The sequence below is a fragment of the Pollachius pollachius genome, assembly GCF_949987615.1.
Source record: "Pollachius pollachius genome assembly, chromosome: 12".
Lineage (NCBI taxonomy): Eukaryota > Metazoa > Chordata > Actinopteri > Gadiformes > Gadidae > Pollachius > Pollachius pollachius.
The window spans coordinates 16,110,803-16,128,302 of NC_136945.1; the positions used below are offsets into that span (position 1 = coordinate 16,110,803).

Consider the following 17,500-nt stretch of genomic DNA (forward strand, 5'->3'; position numbering starts at 1 on the left):
TTCATACCAAGATCTCTACTTTTCGTTTTTTCTACTAGCAATTCTACGGTGAACTTGTGGAATACACACTCAGAGTCATATATAGCTGCCATCCATGACGGGGTAGAAAAGCTAGGCATTTGCGGAAGGTTAACTGATAGTCCTGCTACTGGCACGGGCAGATTTGGTACTTTGGGAATTTGGAGGTTGACATTTGGTAGGTTGACATTGGGTAGATTACTTGTTAAACTCCTGTAGAAAAGACAAGACAGAAAAGAAAAAAAATCCATAACAGTGGTAATGTAATGCAAGAAAGCCATGTCACACTCATCATCAAAAAAAGAACCAAATTTTAAATCAAGTCAAGAGGAGAACGCAAGACAAGACCGAAGGTCATCAAGAGGACAGACACAAAAAAACGGTGAAAGATAAAGACAGAAGGACTGACGGACAGACAGAGAGACAGAAAGACAAATAGACAAAGAGACAGGAAGACAGAGAGACATAGAGACATAGGGACATAGAGAGAGAGACAGAGACAGAAAGACGGACAGATGCAGGAATAGGGTCTTGACTTGTGAGACACACATACCGTAATAAAAGCAGTGTAAGAAGAAAAGCACATAATAATAATAGTTAATAAAGCATAAGGAAATAAAAAGTCTTTCTAGTTGTCCGACCACATTTTCCTTACTTTTCCAAACAAAAAAGGTACTAAAGAAAACATGTTAGCGCCATGAGAAAAAAGAAAACATATCAAAGAATGAAAAATAACAAAATAGATAGAGACAGAGAGATATAGCCTGAGAGGTTCAGAGACCCTCTCACTCTGGTGACTGAGATTACAAGTCCACCCAGTGCCCCGTCCGCAACTGAGGGAGAGGAAAGCGCTCCGACATATGCGCCGGTCGCATCAATAACTCCTTACGGAGGACATGTTTTCAATGTATTTTGCAGATGGTACGATAAAAATAAATAAAACACACACACACAGACACACACATATCTGTCTAGAAAACCACTCGAAGGAAAAAGCAGGGTGTGGGGGAAACGAGAAAACGAGAAAAAAATACCGCCTTCTCCAACCACCGTTTCACGGCTGAGTTATTTTGAACCAACTGCTCCTTACTTCACAGGCTCCCATGACTCGCGCTCAAAGCCCCTGTGAATTGACTGTGCGATGGAGGACTCCATCAGATCCACATATCTAACCACCAGGGGGGCGTACAGATCCTGAAGGTGCTTGTGGAACTTTCCATTGCACAGATGATCTTGGTAGGGGGAGGAAAGAAGGGTGGGAAACAGAAGACCAGAGAACAGAGAGAGGGAGGGAGAGAAAGGGATTAGAGGCAGGAGAGGGAGAGGCGGGCAGGCAGAGACAGAGAGAGAGAGAGAGAGAGAGAGAGAAAGAGAGAGAGAAAGAGATTTCTTGTCACTCTGCAGACATGAAGAAACAAATGCTATACAGTGTAGCGGTGGGGTACGGGGGGGCTGTCAAAAAGACTGCCGGAGGCTGCTCACAGTCTGTCCGCAGGAAGTCGTTGAGCAGCTGAAAGAGAGGGAAGCTGTCCCAGCTCTCGGGGGACTGGATCTCCAGCGCCGCGTCCATGTCCACGGCGTAGAGGGCCAGGAAGTTCTCGGCGTGCTCCACCATGAGATCTGTCCACCAGGCGAAGGCCTAGGAGGAGAGAGAGCGGGGTCAATGAGCGGTTCACCCGCCACGTTCGAGGCTGGGGTAGGGGGCTGGGGGAGGGTGGGGTAAACATGGAACCACATGGGAGTGTGAACACAAAAAGCGTGCTTTTTCTGCGACCATTAAAAAGCGATTCGTTAAAAGAATATGTATATGTGTTCACAAATGTTGCGTAGGCCCCTCGTCGTGAGAACGTGTTGCGCTTAACGGCCGTTTGTCATCAGTGCCTCAAACTCCGTATGTGCTCCTGTGCGGTTACTCATGTGCGTCTGAATCATGCGGTTTCATGAAGTCAAAATGGTACACATCGTCGTGAAGAGATCCCCCCCTCCAAACCTCCCCAAACCCCTGGGCTGACGCCTGCATGTGAGAGGGTTGATTCTCATGCACAAGGTGGAACTCTTGCACGCATGCTCCTGGTCTCAAGACGAGGGTCGTCCATCATTCATATTCAACCGGCATTCCCTTCAGATCCGTTAAGATGTTAACATGAGGCATGCATGTCGGGCACCCTTCTCCAGGCGCACCAAGGACTGCAGTGCGTAGCAGAACTGCCGTTCCCAATTAGTTGTGTTTTTTTTTTTTGTGGTTTTTCTTTCGGAAATACACGTCGTTCATCTTGGGGAGCGGAGTGTCCTCCGAGGAATTCTCCCCCATGACATCCGAGGCCTGTTGCTTCCGCTGGCAGTCTTGGTTCGGGCTAATGGAGCCAAGCGTAGAAGCCCGTTGCCAGACTCAAGAGTGTGACAATTGAGAAGAGGCGCGTTGTTTCTTATCTCACATTATGGAACCCGGCATGCTTCGTTTTTTTTTTAGTTTCGGTTTGTTAATGATCTCAAGCATTTCTTGTAATCACCCTGCATAGCTTGACCACAACGATGTGTGGGGCACTCACCTGTCCACTGTCCACTTACCTGCGCTACCTCTCAAGGCTAAATGCTTTGATTATTTTTTTGGTTGCAAACGCTAATGCTTTAGTACGGCAGGCAGCAAACGCAAGCTCTCGTCCATCCCGTTGGAGGAGTGAACGCGTGACAGAAATGGAAGGCCGCGGGGAACGACTTGATCGTTTCTCATTTTATCAGACTGCCAGGTGAAGGAGGAATGGGGACGCAGCGGCAGACAGGCAGAGAGAGAGCGGTGGGCATGAGGGACATCATCACATGATGTCCCCGCAATGTGATAGGGGCCCCCGGGTGCTGTGCCCGGCGAGGCTGACGGTACCGTATCCAGGTAACAGTCTTAAAGCAACAGGGCCTGAAGAGCTGCACCCATACGTGAGGCAAGGGGACAGGGTTGGGGGGTTGGGGTTTGGGAAGGTTAGAGGGAGGGGTGTGTGTGTGTGTGTGTGTGGGGGGGGGGGGGGGGGGGGTCCTTGGCATCATCTGCAGCACATGCACAAAGCATTACCTGGTTGGGATGAGGGGGGGGGGGTTGTTGTTTTAACTACATACCTCTTTTCCCTGTGTGGAGAGTCCCCACGTCATATGAACAGTGAAGACACAGGGAGACGAGACATTAAGTACCTTCCAGACAATACTCTACAGAGAGGGCGTGGTTATAAACTACCACTAGGAAGCAGAGAGATGGAGGAGGGGAGCCGGGCAGTGAGGGAGAGGAGGAGGAGGAAGAGGAGGAGGAGGAGGAGGAGGAGGAGGAGGAGGAGGGGGGTAGGAGAATGCTGGCAACCGTGAACGAGACCATCAGATGGAGTGGAGACATTCATGGTGGGGGTTCGGACTTTCTGGGAGTTTCACACGGGACACACCAGCGGTTTGGGAGGTCTGAGTCTGTTGAGCATGCTAGGATATCGAGGAGAGCGAGGAGGAGAATCTTATGGAACATGCTCTATGACCACGACATGTTTAGTGCAAGCTACAGCGCCGCCGTCGGAGCGGACCCCCGGGGGGGTCCCGACGTTCTGCCTTTCACGGCGGACAACACCACACGGTGTTGCGTTTGGGGGGGGGGGGGGGGGGGTGCACTGTGCTCTCCTGGCTCCTACGAGGTGCCTTAGCCATAGGGGCGCACATGCGATACAGAGGGGGGGTGGGGGGGTTGGTAAGGGGGAGAGGGGAGGGGGTAGTGATGTGAGTGTGTGTGTGTGTGTGTGTGTGTGTGAGGGGGGAGGGGGAGGGGGGGCTGAAGAGAGAGAGAGAGAGAAACAGCAATACTGTACCGATTGATCTCCAGAACTTGTGACTGCAGCCTGTCAAGCATATTCAGAGAGATACAATGAACCCGCTTGGCCTGCACAGGCGTGAGGTCACACTGGTTTAGGGCTGAGTGCCATATATCTATGCATGCTACAACACGTCCGCGCTGGCGGCGCTACAGGGGCGTGCAACGTTGTACCTCAGTTGAAAGTGAAAAAGTAATGCAATTTTTTTTTATATTGATTTTACAATAATAATAGATCTATCATAGATCTATATCTAATGTAAGATATATAATAGAAACGGCAAAAAAGGGGATGCGGCAGCAGATATTAGCCTGTACGTGTGCCTCTACTTATAATTTTACTGGCTTGAATACAGTGGAATACTTCCACTCTTTTAGGGCATCTATCCGTTTATATAACATTGCACCAGTGAGTCGTGAATTATGAATTAGTCGGGCGGGCTGCGTAGACTTGATCATTTTCTTTGTAATGTAAAAGCCCCGTCGCATGTCGCCCCATGCTGTCCAATTAGCGCGTTGCTAAACAAAATCTAAGACAAGAGTTCTATTTTCGTTTACCGTCCGCATCAAAACAGTGTCATTTACAGACCACTGAGAATCACCACAGAGTCGCCACTGTGGGGCAAGTGAGGATAAGAGTGAGTGTGAGCAGAGAGCGAGAGAGCAAGAGCGAGAGCGAGAGAGAGAGAGAGAGAGAGAGAGACAGAGAGAGGAAGGAAGTGTCTCTCGCCCACCTCTGCATGGTGCTCCTGGTTCTGCTGAAGCACCTCTATCACCAGTTCCGCCAGCCGGATGGTCTCTTCCAGCTTCTTGGCCGGGGTCACCAAGCGACCCGCGTTCTCTGGGGTAAAAAGGGGCATTTTCCGGCAAGGGGAGAGCAGTTAGCCGACCGTGACAGAGGAGGCCCCGGAGGGGGTGACTTGGCTAAATATATAAACAGCATTCTCATGTCAATATTTAGCAGTTTACAAAATATAGGAGAAAAAAAAAGATGAAAAATCGAAAGACTCGCTGACACAAGACGTAGCGTTTAAACTCTAGCATCGTTTTCAGTGAAAGCAAGTTCAAGCATCAGGCAACACTGGAATGAGGTTTTAGTGAGGGAGATAAAAATCAAATGAAAGAATGCTGCAGGGAAAATCAAGCACTTTTAGACTGTAGAGAGAGGGGGGGGGGCGGGGGTTAGAGAAGGGGATGATGTCACAGGCATTGGACGGATGCATGGTGTGATGTGACTGAACGTGAGGCATCTGTTGGGACAGGTTGTTGCATGGCATGGGGGGGGGGGAGGGGTTGGGGGACGACACCTTAACACTGAACAGACAAACACTGTGAAAATAGATGCGTTGTACACCAAAGAGCTCTGGGGCTCTGTGGTGGTCGTGTGAGGTTTTGATGATGATGTATTTATAACTACGTTTTTACAGAAGGTCTTTCATTATGTTAACCGACACATGCTCTGGAGTTGCTTGCTTTGCCCCCTCACTGTGTTGCTTTTTGGGATTTAAATGTGAGACCATTTCCTGAACAAGGACACACACAGACACACGGAAATGTTGAGGCGTATGTGAAGGAAATGCCGTCTGAGTCAGACGATATCTTAACGCACAGATTAAAAAATGTGAATTACGAATCACATGTAGACTGTGGCTCCAAAGGAAATACAATTTTAATGAAAACTACTTTATCTTTTTTTATGTCTGGGTTTAGATTAGGATCTTTGCGTCTTGCTTTAATTGGCACTGTTTAATAATAGTGCATCACTAACGGAATACATATTAGATGTCATGATGTTCTCGGTTAAGGCTACTTAAATTCAAGACTATATAATTACGTGTTTCATCAATATCTAATGTTATTCATTTCTGTGATGCATCAGCAACTTGGATTTGAAGTATATGATCATGTATGGGGGATTATGAAATTAGTATGCAAACGTATTTTAAACTTTCAAGAGCCAGGCAAAAAGGGGGTTTGGGAGGAATCTAAAACATTTGCATTGACTTTGATGATGAAGGGAGTAGCAAGGATATTTTAATGAGGAAAACTTAATTTATCTAACATGAATGTATATGCATAGCATTCAGTTAATCAACACTTTTTTGGTAGAGATTGTATTGCTTTTTTCTATTTGCAATTATTCCACCTACAGACATAGCGATAATTCAGCATTATGAAAATTTGCACTTGAGGCTAAACTTATTTTAATTAAAGTAAATGTAAATGTATGCATTTTAATAGACGCGACACATTCCCTCTGTCTCAAATGGTAATAAGTAATTCAATCTCCACCAAAATATTTTTTTGACGGCTCCAACAAATGTGCAGTTCTTAGTCTTATCGGTTATAAGAAGTGCCATTTCCTTATGCATGCAAGTGACAATTAAATACTTTATATATTTAAAAAACATTAAACTGATAATAATGTTTTTGATTTGTGTGTGTGCAGGCCGTGCATATACTGTGTGTGTGTGTGTGTGTGTGTGTGTGTGTGTGTTCTGTGTGTGTGATTGCTCATCTACACTTTGGCTAGGCCATAAGCTGAACATTGCTTCACCTGGATCCTTGGGATCCTTTTGACCTTTCTCAACTTCAGCAAGAAAGAGAAGAGAAGAGAGCAGATAAACAGGAGAAGGTGAGAGTGAAGCGGCGCTACGGTGACGGCGTTACAGGGCAGAGCTTGTTAATCCTCCGGAAGGGCTTTCTGCTCAGATGGAGTGGACTTTGTAGGTTACACACAAAATGTCACAAAACACTAAAATAAATAACACTCAAACGGTTACCTGTGGAAAATAAATATGACAACAAGATGTTGGTTAACATACAAGACAAGGTTCAGACATTTAAAGACAGGTAAGACTAGAGACAGGTAGGACACTCCAACATCTGCGACAGAGTCGAGGACAGAACGCACAAAAGACGGGACTTGAGTTGAGCTGGATTGCACGGTTAAGGGGACAACACAAAACAAAAAACAAGAGGTTTCCCATTGTTTCTCTCCCGGTAACATAACCTTTCTCTCTCCTTTACCAGCTGATCCCAGTGTAGCAGCCTACCTTTCCAGGGGATCGACAACCACTGACACACAACCACCAGGATGAAGGAAGAAGATAACAATGTTGGCAAATGTAAAAATGCATTCAAGTCAAAGGAAACAGGCGGTCCCAAACCAAAAGTAAGAAGCGAAACAAGACCAGACCTCTCATTCATGCCCGATCGCAGACAGATGGCACTTGGTCACAACATAAATAGAAATAGTCTGGCGTAATTAAGAGAAACAGTGGATGCCTTGAAGCCCGATCTCACCATCTCCATTCACTCTAACAAACATGAGCCACAGATATAAAGAAGCATGGAGGGGGGAGCATAGCGAATGTCCTCTGGGAGGAGGGGAAGGAGGGTGAGGGAATGAGGTGAGGGAAAAGCTGCCCCAATCGATGGAGGAGCAGGAGGAGGAGGAGAAGAGGCAGAGGAGGGGGAGGAGGTTGATGAAGGTACTCACGGATGGTTAAATCCATCACTTGTGATGCCAAGCAGAAGACAGGGTGCTCATACATTTCCCTCTTTTTCCCTAGAAAAGAGGATGGGGTGCATGCAAGAGGCAGGGTCAGAGGTGGGAGGGTTGGAGGAGGAGGGAGGAGGTGAGGCTGTCCTGCCCACCATCACCAGGACATTGGTGATGTCCTGGTGATGATAACTCAACTAAATCACTAGTGTGGTCTAGTGAGGACCTGGTCATCACCAGGGCTATAGTGTGGTCTAGTGATCATCACCAGGACTATAGTGTGGTCTAGTGAGGACCTCCAGGACTATAGTGTGGTCTAGTGAGGACCTCCAGGACTATAGTGTGGTCTAGTGAGGACCTCCAGGACCATAGTGTGGTCTAGTGAGGACCTCCAGGACTATAGTGTGGTCTAGTGATCATCACCAGGACTATAGTGTGGTCTAGTGAGGACCTCCAGGACTATAGTGTGGTCTAGTGATCATCACCAGGACTATAGTGTGGTCTAGCGATCATCACCAGGACTATAGTGTGGTCTAGTGAGGACCTCCAGGACTATAGTGTGGTCTAGTGAGGACCTCCAGGACTATAGTGTGGTCTAGTGAGGACCTCCAGGACCATAGTGTGGTCTAGTGAGGACCTCCAGGACTATAGTGTGGTCTAGTGATCATCACCAGGACTATAGTGTGGTCTAGTGAGGACCTCCAGGACTATAGTGTGGTCTAGTGATCATCACCAGGACTATAGTGTGGTCTAGTGAGGACCTCCAGGACTATAGTGTGGTCTAGTGATCATCACCAGGACTATAGTGTGGTCTAGTGAGGACCTCCAGGCAGAGAGGAAGGGGGGGGGGGGGGGGGGGTTCAGTCCATGTGGCATGGTAAGATAGTAAGGTTGGAACTCCTTAGTATCTTCGGCACCCTAAGGGTTTCTTTAAAGGCATGGAGCATATTGTTATGTTCAGATACTGAAAGCTCCTGCAAGGCCTTCATACGGGGCTAATGTAGCAGTGAAGTATAACACAGTGGCCGTCTCATACTCTAGTGCTGTTAACCTTCTATTTCATTCATGCCATTCTCTTCTTTTACAATATGCCACCACATCTATAAAGAAAGACCTTGTCGCAATGTATTTTAAGCACATGCAGGTTGGTAATGCTGGTTTGCAGATCAACCCCAGCATTGGTTAGTAGTGGCTCGGGAGCCGTTTATGAACACAAACTTGGTCCAGTAACGTGATAGCACTGTCAAGACCAACAGCTGGAGAGCAGGAAGGTAGGAAGGAAGGAAGGAATGGTGGAAGGTAGGACAGAATGAAGGAATATAAGAAGTTAGGGAAAAGGGTAGGATTAAAGGAAGGAAGGACAGAAGGAAGGAAAGAAGGAAAGAGAAAGAAAGGAAGGAAGGAAGCAAGGAAGGAAGGAAGGACAGAATGAAGGAATATAAGAAGTTAGGGAAAAGGGTAGGATTAAAAGGAAGGACGGACAGAAGGAAGGAAAGAAGGAAAGAGAAAGAAAGGAAGGAAGGAAGGAAGGAAGGAAGGAAGGGAGGGAGGGAGGAAGGAAGGAAGGAAGGAAGGAAGGAAGGACAGAATTAAGGAATATAGGAAGTCAGGAAGGAAGGAACGGTGGAAGGTAGGACAGAATGAAGGAATATAAGAAGTTAGGGAAAAGGGTAGGATTAAAGGAAGGAAGGACAGAAGGAAGGAAAGAAGGAAAGAGAAAGAAAGGAAGGAAGGAAGGAAGGAAGGAAGGAAGGAAGGAAGGAAGGAAGGAAGGAAGGAAGGAAAGAAGGAAGGAGAAAGGAAAGAAGGAGGAAGGCAGGGAGGAAGGACTGGCAGAGAGAGCAGGAGACAGTGTTCCCAAGCGAGAACATCACTGAGGCAACTTAGAGGCCTGCTGTTTCACCACAAGCACCAGTCAGCTCGGTGGAATCAGAGGTCAGAGGTCAGGAAACAGCAGGGCATGGGAGGGTTGCACCGACAGGAAGCTGGGAGTGGGAGTGGGGAGAGGACATTCGTCGAAGGGGGGAATTACGGTCCGAATTGTAAAGAAGGCTTGAGGCCAGGATTCAGCCTTGCTCCAGATAATGAGAGACCAGCACATCAAGAGATTTCAGGGCTTTGGATTTGAATGCATTTTTACTCACACACCTCTACACAAAAGGCAACTTGACCTACAGAAACAGCACAGAGCTAAAGCAGGCCTGAAACAAAGGAGAGAGTTATTTGGACTGAGATACAAAAAAGGCGACCGACTGACTGTCCAAATGATTTGGGATAATTGACCATGTGTACAGTAATAAGTACAACCCAGTAGGAAATAAAGCAGGAACAGCCATGTCATTTTCTTGTCCTCAATTACACAACACAATTGGATAAATCCCAATGGTAATTGTTGGGTACAATTTCACCTTTATGGTGCAATGTTCACGTAATAAATTGCTGCTAGACAACACCACAAATACAATTCTCATCCCAACCACGTTTTTGACATCCTTGCGATAGTCATTATCGATTGCTTATTGATTACCTTCAATGATCGCATATTCTGTGATGCGCTGGTAGTTGATCTGAGCCGCCTGCTCCAAGCATTTGCGGATGACTCCCTTCACCTCCTCTTGAGGCACTGGCGTCACGATGTCCTTCATCAGGACCTGCCGCACGTTACGGACGACATTGTGTTGTTTACATGTGGTTGTTGTGTGTACACGTATGCGTATGTGATAATGTGTGTGTGTGTGTGTGTGTGTGTGTGTGTATGTGTGTGTGATTGTGTGTGTGTGTGTTTGTGTGTGTGTGTGTGTGTGTGTGTGTGTGCTTGTGTGTGTGTGTGTTTGTGTGTGTGTGTGTGTGATTATATGTGTGTGTGTGTGTGTGTGTGATTATGTGTGTGTGTGTGTTTGTGTGTGTGTGTGTGTGTGTGTGTGTGTGTGTGATTATGTTTGTGTGTGTGTGTGTGTTGTTTGTACATATATGCGTATGTGATTATGTGTGTGTCTCTGTGTGTGTGTGTGTGTGTGTGTAGGTGTGTGCATGTGTTTGTCTGTTATGTTGTACAAACCCTCTCAAGCAATGACAGAGTGGCCTTCAATGCACCCTCAGGACGCCCAAAAGGAAAACAGTATCTGTAAAACGACAAAAGAACACAACATTTCAGGACAACATGACGAAGAGACAGCCAGGACAAGGCTATTTTAGCGATAGGACCGGCCCACATTGCACAGAGCCTCAATTCACCTGAACTGTACGATCTGGTTCTCCAGTATGACGCGCAATCGCTCCTTGATCTCCTCAAAGCGCTCCTTCTCATCCACCTTCACCGTGCTCAACCCATCCGGCCTGAAAACGCAGAGAGACAAACCCATGACGCCCGGCGGCCTCGGCCTCTGCTGTGTGTCTGTTATCACATTGTCGACCGTTTCTTTCACCTCCACTAAAGACAAGCCTGCCAACGTGTGAGAGAAGAATATCTCCTGTCTGTTCCTGCATATCACACATAACACACACAACAAAATGACACCATCTCACCTTTTGGGGCCTTGGAGGGGTGGGACTTTGGTGTCCCTCCTGAATCTAAACTTGAATTTGCTTGCCTTTGCACAGGAGGTGGCGGTCCCCGGCTCAGGGCCCTGAGAGCTCTGTTTTGGGGACTGTGGGCCCTCACACCCTACCACCAGGGGCCCCCAGTTATTGCTGACCTCTCTGACTTTAAGGGATGCATGGTGGGGGTGAATGGGATGGACAACATGAGACTATGGCAACAAAATGATGAAGAGAAACAGAGAAAAAAAAAATCATGGACAAACAACATGATCGTGTTGAAAACAACAACAGAAGGCAAACTGAAAAATAACTAGACAGAAAATCACAATTAAAACACATAGAAAAATGCTTGATCAAACAATAAAACAAACAAGAACGTGGGGACGTTTTGAAGCTGGAGACCATACATTCCCTCCACTAATATCCCTCCCACCTAGCTCACACCTCCCCTTACCACCACACCTGAGTACAACACACACTCCACTCTTGGCGAAGAGTGCACAGCGTCTCTCCCCGGGCCAAACAACAAAGCTTCCACATTCAAACCCCCCACCACGGGTGTCTCACCACGGGGGGAGGGGGGGGGGCAGTAGGACGCACCTGTTCCCGTGCACGTGGGAGGCGCAGAAGGCGAAGCTGTAGTGGAGCAGGGTGGGGTCGATCATGGCCCCGTTGTCGGCCCGATTGAGCAGGTCGCGGAGGTAGCACAGGTGTCTGTGACACCCCCTGACCCCGTTCCTGGCGCAGTACTCGTCCAGAACAAACACCTGGCCAGGGCTGAACCACCCCTGTGGACAAGGCAGACAAGCAGTGAGCCCCCGCTTCATCCCGGGCCAGGCCGTTCCTACAACGACCTGACCAATCACAGCCCTCGCTGCTGCGTCGCCTCGACGCAAGGTTACAATTTTTGGGAGGCGCACGTCAGGAACCTTGTGTTGGAAGCACGGAGGGTCCGCAAGGACGTAATGGGTCCTTAAACCCCCTTACGTTGCGACGACGTGGAACCATAATCAGCCCTTACAGTCAAATAAGTCAGACTAACAATTTTTTTCTTTCATTTGAGGGCATCCGCAAACACAGAACAGGCTGTTAAAAGTAGTTAGGATGAGTAATACAGTATAGTATGATACTGAGCTGACCACATTGTGTATCTCAGCCTGCCAGCGTTTTCTACTCTGAAATGCTTGGTAAATTGTACTGCTTTAACGAATATAAAGACATACATGTCTGGTATGATTATTATAATATGACTTTCTTGATACATGATCACACACTAACTCTTAGAACTAATATTAAGCTCCATCAGTCAGATTAGTCAGACGACATCCAGACACGAGAATGAAATGATCACACCCAACAAATTCAAAACACTATTTTCAGCGGGTTGTGATAGACCAACCACTTTTCTGCAGTACATGTTAATGATTTTGCAACATCTTTCACATCACATGGGTACATTGCGTTTCCCAACCTATTTTCCATGGAGCAGACTCATCTTGCATTAGCGGATTTGCTTGTCCACTTACAATTGGCTTCGGAAACACAATACTGCCCCCTGGTGTACACTCTCTGATAGAAAGATCTTGGATCTTTGCGAAGCTACCGGCTACACAGAAGTGTGTATTCAGATGGAGTTAATGCCTTGTTCGTCACATAGTTGAAGGTGTGAGTGTGTCAGCAGTAGTGCTAAGGTTAAGCTCTTTTATTCATCCCATGGTGAAGGTGTGAGTGGCTGGGTCACCCACAGTACAAAGGTTGCGCTCTATTCACCACAGGGTGGAGGTGTGAGGGCTGGGGGCAGGTCACCTACCAGGCAGCAGAAGGTGTCATTGAGCCTGTGGTCCAGGGTCAGCCGCTGAACCATCTCAAACAGCGCGGCGTGGTCAAAGCTACACGGGTTAGCCGAGATAAACTCATCCATGCCGTGTTTCTGAGCTCTGTCTGCGTCTGTTCGTCCAGACGCCAGCCGGGGGGGAAACGGACAGCGTTCATGGGGAGAGGAGACCAGTGAGGTGCAGGCAGACAGCAGAACGGCACACAACTTAATTCATATGGTATCAAGGATACATGATAAGACAGGTAAAATATAGGGGGGGGGGGGGGGGGGGGGGCTCTAGCTACTTCTAGTGCAAATTCAAAGAAAAAAAGAACCAAAAGTAAGGTTTACATTGTCAACTTGCATTGTGTCAGAGAGTCACTGGATGTGTTGTATAGGAGCCAAGCTCTGTGGGTTGAGGGCATTCCACTGTGCATGCAGGCATCTACTCACTAAGTGTTTCACATTCCCTCATATTAACACCAAGGGGCCGAGAACACAGTGGATAAAAGTGCAGGTTAGAGATCATTGCATTCTTAGTATTCATATTCATGTGTTCAAAAGACTCTGCCATTCGTTATTTTTTATGTCTTTCAACTCCTGACAAATGTTGGGGTGTGTGCTGGGAAAAAAAGAGAATTAAGAGAATATATATATGTATGTATATATAAATGTCCCTTTAAATAAGCCAAGCTGTTTGCTTTGTGAACCAAAGCCTGTGAGCTGAGGCCGACTACTGTAAAGGAAACTGTACAAAGAATCCTAGAAGATGGATGGATCTTCACAGCGATATTAGAACTGTACTCCCGAACAGCCAACACAATGGCATAAACGTTTTCTCTTACAGGTGGCTTATGAAACCAGCGCTGAAATAAAAAAAGCTCACTTATCCTCAACGCAGTACAAAAGAATAGATAGCAGAACTAAGATGTGCGTCGTTCACCCCTATTGTTCTCGGCGCTGTGCTAAACGTGTACAGAGAACAGGACAATGGCGTTCTCCAAATAGAACAGAGGCGCTTTTGTGTCGCCGACTGTGAGCGGCAGGTGTCATGCTGGCGTGTGTGTGTGTGTGTGTGTGTGTGTGTGTGTGTGTGTGTGTCACTGAGATGAGCGGTGATGATTAGGGAGCGGGGAGGGGAGGGGGGGGGGGGGGAGGCCTGAGCTCGTCAGTACGGGGCAAGGGGTTGGGCGGGGGGTTGGAGTTGGAGAATGGGGCCGCAGTTGTCAACTGCGATGATTTTCGACCCCATCTCCAGGTCGGTGATAGAGGATGGGGAAAAAGGCTCTCTACGTCGTTGATGACAGCCATGCACGGAGTCTATCCACTGAACAAGAACCCCTCCGGGCTCTGATCTGCATAGGGTAATGCTCTGACCCGAATAGGATGATGTTCTAATCTGGATTAGGTAATGGTCTAATCTGAATTAGGTAATCCTCTAATCTGAATAGGGTTGTGCTCTAATCTGAATAGGGTAATTCTATATTCTGAATAGGTTAGTGTTATAATCTATGCAGAGTTAGGATCTATTCTTAATACGATAATGCTGTAATCTGAATAGGGTAATGCTCTAATCTTAATAGGGTAATGCTCTAATCTGAATATGGTAATGCTAAAATGTTAACAGGATAATGCTCCAATCTGAATAGTAAAGAGCTGTTATTATAACAGCAAAAGGAAAAAAAAGGAAAAAAGGAAAGAACCTGGGACAGGAGCTAATATATCTGATCGATGAGGCAAGAAGGACGAGCAAAGCCAGATAGGTGGTGTCAGATCTAGGAGGAGAACGACCGACACACTGGGTCTACAGACACCCGGAGAAGACAGTGAAGTGAAGGAGAGAGAGAGAGACAGAAAGATAGAGCGAGAGTGCTAGAGACAATGACAGAGAAAGAGATAATGATTGAAAGAGACAGAGGGAGAGAGCGAGAGAGCGAGAGAGAGAGAACGAGCGAGCACGTGTCAGACAGAGACAGAGACAGCATGTGTCAGACAGTGAGTGTTTCAGGTGTGAGGACTACGAGTGCGGGGCGGTGAGAGAGTGGTGACCTTGCTGAGGAGGATGCACTTTGAGGACCACCTGGGGGGCGGGGGGGGTGATGCAGCCACTGATAGGGCAGTAGCATCCAAAGAGCAGAGAAGAGACATGAGGCTAAGGTTGATCTATGTGAGATAGTGGAAGGGCTACACCCCCTTAGACATGTGTTGGTAAACAAGGAGAACCCCCTTATCCCCGGGGCGGTAGTCTTATCTAGGGGGGAGCGTTCTGTCTTCTACAAAGGCTGGGTAGAGGGGGGGAGGGGGAGGAGCAGGAGCAGAATTGTGAAGAATACACGGTTACTTTTGCATACATCAACGTACTATCACATGCTGTAGAACAGTGTGACCTCTCTCTGTGATTTGAAATGTCATGCACATTTTGCAGACCCCTTCATCTTATTTTGTATTTGATCTTTTTTTTTGCATTCCATAGTTGTTGTTTTTTACGCATTTGCAAGTTGACAATTCTTGAAGTATGTTGCATTCTAATTCATGGTGTACCACAGAGCAAACTAACAGGCATACCACTACTGGAGCACTCTAATAGGGTTGCAATACAATGTGGTGCACGAACATGGGTTTGTAGCATGAAGCGGACAGAGGCAAAACTGTGTCATTCACTGGAAGATGGGGGAGAGGTGAGTGGATGAGGTAAAAAAACCAAAAATCTGGTCATTCTATCAAACATTAATGAAGACATGTCACATGTTTCCTCCTAGTCAGACAATCCAAAAGGGCAGTCCACAAAAATACATTTATTGGACTCGTTTTAAGGAGGGAGAAATGTCTTCCGGTGGTGTAGCTACTGGTCTTTCTCTCTCTCTCTCTCTCTCTCTCTCTCTCTCTCTCTCTCTCTCTCTCTCTCTCTCTCTCTCTCTCTCTCTCTACAGTCCCATCATGTAGCAGGGAGGAGAATATCTGGAGTATTTTGTGGTAAGACGGGGGAGGCCTGGAAGCTCCTCCTTGTCATTAGCATTCAGAATACTCCGCGTACATATTTGCCAACTCTCGTGAAGAGGAGCAATGGAAAGGGAAGACTAGGAAGCAATTGAGTCCCTCGGTAAGTAAAGCACGGTAAGAAACGCTTATTAAAAAAAAGTTAAACGTGTCGGAAGGAAAACTAGTTCCAGGCGGTGTGTCAGAGGCTGAATCCACAAGGGTTCCAAATCCAACCACTTGAATTTATTCTACTGGAATGTTCTGGAATTCTCTAAAATGTGGTCAAATCAGGAATATCAAATTAGTCAATATTTTTGCACACATTTTAAATAATTGTGTAACAGCGAAATTCAAATAAATTTCATAGCCTTTTGCTTTACTCTGAGGGGACTTTTTGTGATTTTATCAATAAAAGAGAGAAGGCAATTATGCAATTAGAAATATAATTTACAGCTTGTGCTAACACTAAGTCAAATCATAAGTCTAACAATAAAAAGACATGCATCCTAATTTGGCAGGAATGAATGCCTGAACTCTGACCTTCAAATTGAGGCCATGAAAAAGAAAAAACGAACTAATATCTAAGACATGAAGCGAAACGTGAGGAGAAGGGGAGAGAGAGAGAGAGGAGGGCCAGAAAGAGAGAGCGAGAGAGAGAGAGCGAGGGGGGGGGGGGCAAGAGAGAGACAGAAAGAAAGAGAGTGAGAGCGAGAGGGCGAGCAAGGGCGAGAGAGAGAAAGAGAGTCAGAGAGGAAAGAAAGCACGTTGCCTTTGTCAGATAATCGACGGAGATGATCTGAGCTGTGTCGGCTACAGGAAGCACTTACCCTTGAGTCCAGCTAGAAGACAGCAGGGTAAGAAAGAACAAACCAGAAGAACATGAAGACTAGCAACACGACGAAGGACAGACCCTGAGCTAGCAGCCGCAAGTTACTGGAGGAGGGGACAGGCAAAGCATGAGGAGGAACACAGCGACTCAAAACAACAACAACAACAACAACAACAACAACAACAACCACATTGAGGAGGAGGAGAAACACAAAAACAAAGAAACAGCAACTTGCTATCGTGGCAGTTTTGTGGTGGTGGGGGGGTGTTGGTGGTGGACGGGGGTGGTGGCCATGGTGGTGGTTAAGATGGTGGTGGGGGTGGGGGTAGTGGTTGTTGAGGAGATGGGGTTGGTGGTCTTGGTAGTGGTGGTAGGTGTGGCGGTGGTGGTGACAAGAGAGACAGAGAGATCGAACAAGAGAGAGAGAAGGAGATAAAGTGAGCGAGGGAGCGAGGGAGAAAGAGAGAGAGGGAGAGGGAGATGGAGAGAGAGAGAGAGAGACAGACAGAGAGATCGAACGAGAGAGAGAGAAGGAGATAAAGTGAGCGAGGTAGCGAGGGAGAAAGAGAAAGAGAGAGAGGGAGAGGGAGATGGAGAAAGAGAGAGAGAAAGAGAGAGAGAGGAAGAGACAAAGTGAGCGAGGGCGAGAAAGCGAGTGGGGTAGAGATCGGGAGAGAGAGATGGAGAGTGAGAGGGCAAGAGAAAGTGAGCAAGAGGACAGGGAGAGAGAGAAAGTGATGAAGAGAGGAGGAGAAAGTGAGCGTGGGAGGGATGGAGAGAGATTCAGAGTCCTTATCACTCCACTGCTGTTTGCGTTTGGTTCTAGCTCCTGGTTTAAGTGCCTAAGAGATTTACATTAAGTACAGCCATTCTGTCAAACTAAATATCATGTTAAATTTTTACTTTTGGGGGGGGTAAGCAGGTTTTTAAAGCACTCAATTCAATGAAAACCGAGGTCCAATTTAATTTGTGAATGAT

At 47.0% G+C, this 17,500-nt stretch overlaps 1 protein-coding gene across 8 annotated transcripts in view; it reads right to left on the bottom strand.

Annotated features, from left to right (window-relative positions):
* Positions 1 to 17,500, bottom strand: part of LOC307084072 (calcium-dependent secretion activator 1) — a gene marked incomplete at its 5' end in the record, with an annotated part of 62,430 nt that overhangs the window by 9,317 nt on the left and 35,613 nt on the right. The window contains 11 exons of one of the 8 annotated variants that reach the window (XM_079748217.1): positions 70 to 231; positions 1,109 to 1,250; positions 1,501 to 1,657; positions 3,852 to 3,881; positions 4,588 to 4,694; positions 6,411 to 6,443; positions 9,886 to 10,009; positions 10,417 to 10,480; positions 10,593 to 10,694; positions 11,499 to 11,686; positions 12,709 to 12,845. In XM_079748217.1, coding sequence (XP_079604343.1) covers positions 70 to 231; positions 1,109 to 1,250; positions 1,501 to 1,657; positions 3,852 to 3,881; positions 4,588 to 4,694; positions 6,411 to 6,443; positions 9,886 to 10,009; positions 10,417 to 10,480; positions 10,593 to 10,694; positions 11,499 to 11,686; positions 12,709 to 12,845 — 1,246 coding nt within the window. Of the gene's footprint in view, positions 1 to 69; positions 232 to 1,108; positions 1,251 to 1,500; positions 1,658 to 3,126; positions 3,136 to 3,851; positions 3,882 to 4,587; positions 4,695 to 6,410; positions 6,444 to 7,355; positions 7,425 to 9,885; positions 10,010 to 10,416; positions 10,481 to 10,592; positions 10,695 to 11,498; positions 11,687 to 12,708; positions 12,846 to 17,500 lie in introns of all 8 variants that reach the window. The other 7 variants (XM_079748216.1, XM_079748220.1, XM_079748223.1 and 4 more) reach the window with 7 other exon arrangements.